Source organism: Charadrius vociferus, unplaced genomic scaffold (genome assembly GCF_000708025.1).
Source record: "Charadrius vociferus isolate BGI_N301 unplaced genomic scaffold, ASM70802v2 scaffold277, whole genome shotgun sequence".
In the NCBI taxonomy this organism is placed as follows: domain Eukaryota; kingdom Metazoa; phylum Chordata; class Aves; order Charadriiformes; family Charadriidae; genus Charadrius; species Charadrius vociferus.
Window position 1 is genome coordinate 176,996 of NW_009649183.1, and position 6,670 is coordinate 183,665.

Here is a 6,670-nt window from a genome sequence, read left to right on the forward strand (position 1 = left end):
AAATCCAGTCCGGTTCTCCCCATCCTTCCCTGGTTTGAGCGTGGTGGGGCTCATCCCTACTTGTTGGCTTGATGAGCCCAAGCAGGCTCTGATGGCTTCTTCCATCTCAGCCGAGACGTTTTTGCCAAAATGGTGCTTCCTGTGTGCAGTGAGCCAAGGAGAGCTCTTAGCCCCGTGTTCAGCCTCTTCCAGCGTATGGATGAGCTTCGTGGCATCCATGAGCATCCGCACATCGGGAGCTTTCAAAGCTCCTGCTCATTCCCGTGGCCTTTCTCAAGACCTTTGATCGGGGTCCTTGCACAGAATCCCAGACTGGTGAGGGCTGGAAGGGCACTCTGGAGCTCCCCCAGTGCCACCCCCACCAGAGCAGGGGCACCTCCAGCAGTGGCACAGGACGGCGTCCAGGCGGGTTTGGAATGGCTCCGGAGTGGGAGACTCCCCCACCTCTCTGGGCAGCCTGTGCCACTGCTCTGCCACCCTCACAGCAGAGAAGGCCCTCCTCAGGTTGAGATGGAACTTCCCACACTCAAGTTTGTGCCCGTTCCCTCTTGTCCTGTCACTGGGCACCACTGGAAACAGACTGTTCCCATCCCCCTGGCACCCTCCCTTGAAGGATTGATCAGTGTTGATAAGATCCCCCCTCAGTCTTCTCTTCTCCAGACTGAACAGCCCCAAGTCCCTCAGCCTTTCCTCATCAGAAAGACGCTCCAGTCCCCTCATCATCTCCGTAGCCCTTTGCTGGACCCTCTCCAGCAGTTCCCAGTCCTTCCTGACCCGGGGAGCCCCGAACTGGACACAGCGCTCCAGATGTGGCCTCCCCAGGGCAGAGCAGAGGGGGAGGATGACCTCCCTCCACCTGCTGGCCACACTCTTCTTGATGCCCCCCAGGATGCCATTGGCCTTCTTGGCCACCAGGGCACATTGCTGGCTCACGGGCACCCTGTTGTGCTGAACACTTGCCTTGCCAGGGGCTGACCCTTCCCCTCGGTCTGCGCTGGGATGTCTCCCGTCTTTCCGCGCCAGAATCACCGACCTTTATTTCATGCCTGTGATGAACTTCCCTTGATCCCACGTTGAGTGTCACCGGTCATAAAAAAATTGTGCAAATTCCCTTTTTTAAGTTCTTCTTGCTCGACTTTATCCTTCTCCAACTTGGCAGCCTACTCAGAACTCATCAGTGAGAGCAAGATAAGGCCGTGTCTTACACCCGTGTTAAGAGTTTCGATGACTGATGGAGACAAGATGTCCCAGTTGATGGGACAAACAAGCAGGTACCGGTTACTCTTAAGAGGGTGACGGTGGTCGGTCTGTCTGTCTGTCTTCCTCCAGGCAAACCCAGTGGGACCCTCCTACCTGGGACAGCCCAGGGGACGACGCCAGCCTTGAACACGAAGCTGAAATGGACCTCGGGACCCCAACGTATGATGAAAACCCCATGAAGGTAAGCGCGGGGATCAGCGAAGGAAACTCGGCGTTAACGTCTCTTTGACAGACGGCGGAGATAATCCTGTCCTGCGGAGCAGGAGCAGCGAACACCAGGGCTGGTGTTGAGGTCGGTACGGACTTGGGGGGATGACAGAGGGACAGAAGTGACCCGAGATAAGCCGTAGTGGCTCTGTTGACCGTGGGACCACTGGTTTTTTGTGCTTTAAAATAGGGGTAGAGGATTAACGGAGTTAAGTTGCTTTGAAATACCTGATAAAATGCGCCGTGCTGCCCGGTAGCCGCTGTAGAGCAGCTTCCCCTGCTTGCTGCTGGGTTTTGCCCTGGTGACAGAGTCGAGCAGAGATTTTTTGGGGTGCTCTGACCTCCTCGTCTTTCTGGGTGCTGGTTTGGTAAAGACCCCGGTGCTCACCTCTCGGGCTGTGCCAACTGCGGCTCGGGTGAACGCAGGACTTCCTTGGGAGGCAGCTGATGTCTTGCCCTGGATGTTGCGCATCGCTACAACCTCATGTGCGGAGATGATGTTATAACCGGCCAAAAAAAGGGGCGTTGTGGGGGGGATAATGTTAATATGGGAAAAACTAACAGTGCAGCAGCAGAAGCAGAGGAGCTGGGAGCTCCGTTGCTTCCACCACCGTCTGCCTTTGTGCTTTCCTGGTGAGTGCTGCAGCGTCTCCATCCTTCCTGCTGGCAAAGGTAACACCTGAGAGGATGGAGCTGCTCTCCAAATGGGGCTTGATTTCCAGTTCGGTCCCTCTGCGGCCACATCTACCCCAGCGCTCGGTGGGAGGGGACGTGGTTGAGCCTCCTTGGAGGACACGTCTGCCATCGGGTGCGGGTTTCCAGTCCTCGCAAAGCAGCGAGGGCAGAGTCTGAGCAGCTCTTCTGGAGCCCCTGTAGCTAAATCACCCTAAATACCTTTCTGATTCCCTAAAAAGAAGAGAGAAGAGCCGTGGAAAGAAAGGTTTGTCGGGTTATAGCTCTCGGGATGATACCTGCAGACCTGGGGCTGATTTTCCTGTAGGTACTGACGGCGCCGTCCATCCTACAGCTCCCAGGAACATCTCCCACCCCGCTACCGTCGCCTTTCCTGTGTGCTGCCAGGATCCTAAGGGTTAATCCAATCCCTGTAATGCCTCTGAGTACTTCGGTTGGAATTCCTGGAGGGTTCACTTAAACTACATTGTTTGCAAATATTTATCTCCCTGTAAAAAAGTTAATTAGAAAATGAGGCCGAGGAGCCTTTTACTTCAGCGGAGGGATCCAGAAAAGCCTTTGAGATGATTTTTGTCCCTTGGGTCGGTGTCGCACGTTATCCTGTTGGTGTCCTCTGTGCTTCGGGGAACCTCGGGGGGCAAAGGAGCGAATAGTCACGGCACTGGGAGGATGCGTAAACACGGGAATGTCCTGGGATCGCTGGGGCTTGCTGGGTCCCGTCGGTGACCTTCGGGTTCGGTAGCGTGCGATGACCTTGCACTGCACTGCTCTGGACGATTCCTCACTCAACGAAAGCCTTAAAACCAGCTCGTGCAGCTTTATGGACTCTTCAGGTGACTCAGGCTGAAAGAACAACAGATATTCTGCCCCTCTGCTCTGCTCTGGGGAGACCCCCCTGCAGTGCCGCCTCCAGCTCGGGGGCCTCAGCACAGGAGAGACATGGACCTGGTGGAGCGGGGCCAGAGGAGGCCCCGGAGATGCTGGGAGGGCTGGAGCCCCTCTGCTGGGAGAGTTGGGGGGGGTCAGCCTGGAGAAGAGAAGGCCAAAAAGGGGAGAGCTCAGAGCCCCTTCCAGTGCCTAAAGGGGCTCCAGAAGAGCTGGGGAGGGACTTTATCTGGGAGCAGAACCATAGGATGAGGCATAATGGTTTTAAACTGAAAAAGGGGAGATTGAGATGAGATCTGAGGAAGAACTTCTTGGCTGTGCGGGTGGTGATCCCCTGGGGCAGGTTGCCTTGAGAAGCTGTGGCTGCCCCATCCCTGGAGGTGTTCAAGGCCAGGTTGGACGGGGCTTGGAGCAACCTGGGCTGGGGGGAGGTGTCCCTGCCCAGGGCAGGGGGGTTGGAACTGGATGATCTTCAAGGTCCCTTCCCTCTTAAACCCTTCTATGATTCTATGATTCCTAATTCGCCTGTTTTCTGCAGCGCGTCTCCCTTCCGTGGGAAGGATTTTCCCTGTGCTTGCCTTGGGTCCATCCCAGTTTATCTGCACTTGCCCGTTGCTCCTGGCTTGGGTTGCAAATTGCTGTTGAAGGACATCGGCGTGCAGAGCGAGCCACGAGAACCTATTTATGAAACAGACCTTCATTTTTGGCTTTAAGGCGAGGTTTTATTAATCTGCAATAGCCCTAACCTGCATCCCCGTGGAGCGATTTGCCGCTCCGGCTGTACGAGCTGAAGTTGAATGCTGTGGACCGGTCTGGAGGTACTGGGAAACATCCCTGTGGTGAGATCAAGGTGCTGAGAAGAAGATTGGGCTCTTCTGAGTGAGAAAATTTCGTTGTGCCGGAGCTTTGCAGCTTGGGAGTCTTTTTCCTATGGACTTTTGAAGGGTTTTGGCAGTGCCTGCGGCTGCAGAGGGAGCGGCGAGGAAAGATGCTTCTGTAAATGCGGGCGGGCGTTTACGCGCCAGATTCCAAACCGTTGGGATAAAACCGGTGCTGAGGACGAGGGCGATGCTCGAAGGGCTTTTTCTCAGGGTGGTCATGAGCTGGCTGCTTCTGCCCGGTGTTTTCGTTCCTCGCTCAACCCCCCCAAGTCCCTGTTTTCAGGTGCAAAACTTCTCTGAAGCCACCCATACCTCGTTCCTAAATTACCGCGAGCCGCGCGGCGTTGGCTGACCTCACGGCGATGCGCTTCTTACTCACATCAGAGCTTTAAGTCTTCCCCTTCTTGGCCCGCATCGCCCCAAGGTTGGGTTTTTCCCGCTCATGGAAATAACATTGAATTCCCACGTGGTCGCAGCTCGCTCGCCGCCTCCGTAAAAGGATGCTTCCCACCCTGAAATTGCAACCGCATTCCTTGGATTTTTTTTTTTTTTTCTTTTACCCTCCTCCTCCCCACCCCGCACCTTTTCCTAGAGGGATTAAGCCCATCGGCATCGCGCCTCCGGCCATCCCGACAGCTGCTGCTGCTATTCCTGCAGTCCCCCGGCCGCGGGGGCACCGCTTTCCCCGGCCGAACACTTGCGACGGCGGCCACTGGCGTATTTTATTTCCTCCGGAGCGTGTTCAACGCGCTTCCCAGCATCATCTGCTCCCTTCTTGATACCCTCAAAGCCCCGGCGTGGCTGGCGTCGCCGCGGCTGATGTCAGCGGGAGGGGGTGAGCTCGCACGCCGGTATAGTGATTTTGATGGAAAGGCACAAGAGGCGCGCGGAGTCGCGTTCGCTATTTCCCTTTAAAGCACATATTAAAACCTGTTTTTTTCCCTTGGAAAAGCAGCCGGAGAAGAGCATCCCGCTCCGGATTTATCCGCTTGCTCAGCTCCCACCGTCACCCTATCCCAGGCTGGTTTTCCCCTAAGAGCGTCTTTGCCCATCTCTCCGTCCCCACCTCTCCTCCGGAGGGTTTGTGCATAAAACGTTGAGGCTGATAAATATAAATATTGCTGTTTTGGGGGGGGGGGGGTTGTGTTTCCTGCGTTAAGGGTTTTCCTGGCGAGCGGCGCGGCTTTGGATCGCAGGAACGCTTCGGAAGGGCTACGGGGGAAGCGCCGTGGTCACGTCAAGGCAGGCTAAAGCCCTCCGATAAAGTTTTCCTGTTAAAATAAAGATTAATTTTAGCAGAAGGAGAAATGAGCACCTTTCCACAGGCAGTAGCTTAGAAATACAGTTTCTATTTCTCTTCCTCCTAAAATTTTTAGCCCTGATTTCCACCCCCCCCTGCCCATCCCGTGTCCTCTGGCCAAGGGGAGCGGGATTTGGCATCGGCTCCGTGGGCTCACGGCTTTCCCACCCTTCGGGTTTGGTGCTCAGCTGGAGGGGTTTGGCATCTCCTCCCTCCTCCGCTCCCCAAAAAGTGCCGTTTTCCCCCTCCACCCCCCTCCCGCTGCTGCGGTGGGAGGCGACGGAGCTCCAAATCCCGGGAGCGTTTAGCCTCAGGTGTAACCCAACCGGGCCAGGCTTAATTTTTGCATTTATATTCTTTACTCATTATTTATGCTCATCTTTATTTGGCATTTGGGGTGTGAGCTCCTCCAAACCCATCCTCCGGCTCTACTTCAGCTAATTACCGCTGATAATTTAGAACATCCTTTGAGGGCTAAATGAAAACCCCGTCGTTACCAAACTGCCCCGTGGAGAAAATAACTCCTTCCGTGCGTTGGCTCAGGGAATTAAGAGAAATTGGGGTGAACCAGGGACTCGGTGATGGAGAAGGGGTTGGTCGTGGAGAAGGGATCAGCGATGGAGAAGGGGTCAGCGATGGAGATGGGGTTGGTGGTGGAGAAGGGATTGGTGAATGGAGAAGGGGTCAGTGGTGGAGAAGGGGTCGGTGGTGGAGAAGGGATCAGCGATGGAGAAGGGGTCAGCGATGGAGATGGGGTTGGTGGTGGAGAAGGGATTGGTGAATGGAGAAGGGGTCAGTGGTGGAGAAGGGGTCGGTGATGGAGAAGGGGTCCGCGATAGAGAAGGGGTCGGTGGTGGAGAAGGGATCAGCGATGGAGAAGGGGTCAGCGATGGAGATGGGGTTGGTGGTGGAGAAGGGATTGGTGAATGGAGAAGGGGTCAGTGGTGGAGAAGGGGTCGGTGATGGAGAAGGGGTCCGCGATAGAGAAGGGGTCGGTGGTGGAGAAGGGATCAGCGATGGAGAAGGGGTCAGCGATGGAGATGGGGTTGGTGGTGGAGAAGGGATTGGTGAATGGAGAAGGGGTCAGTGGTGGAGAAGGGGTCGGTGATGGAGAAGGGGTCCGCGATAGAGAAGGGGTCGGTGGTGGAGAAGGGATCAGCGATGGAGAAGGGGTCAGCGATGGAGATGGGGTTGGTGGTGGAGAAGGGATTGGTGAATGGAGAAGGGGTCAGTGGTGGAGAAGGGGTCGGTGATGGAGAAGGGGTCCGCGATAGAGAAGGGGTCGGTGGTGGAGAAGGGGTCAGTGATGGAGAAGGGGTCAGCAATGGAGAAGGGGTCGATGATGGAGAAGGTGTCGGTGATGGGAAGGGGTCGGTGGTAGAGAAGGCGTCGGTGGTAGAGAAGGCGTTGGTGGTGGCGAAGGCGTTGGGGATGGAGAAGGGAT

General features: G+C 55.9%; 1 protein-coding gene across 1 annotated transcript in view; it reads left to right on the forward strand.

Moving 5' to 3' along the window:
• SETD2 (SET domain containing 2) overlaps window positions 1–6,670 on the forward strand; it is an 82,532-nt gene that overhangs the window by 67,230 nt on the left and 8,632 nt on the right. Inside the window, exon 19 of the mRNA XM_009888677.1 lies at window positions 1,330–1,441. Coding sequence (XP_009886979.1) covers window positions 1,330–1,441 — 112 coding nt within the window. The remainder of the gene's footprint in view (window positions 1–1,329; window positions 1,442–6,670) is intronic.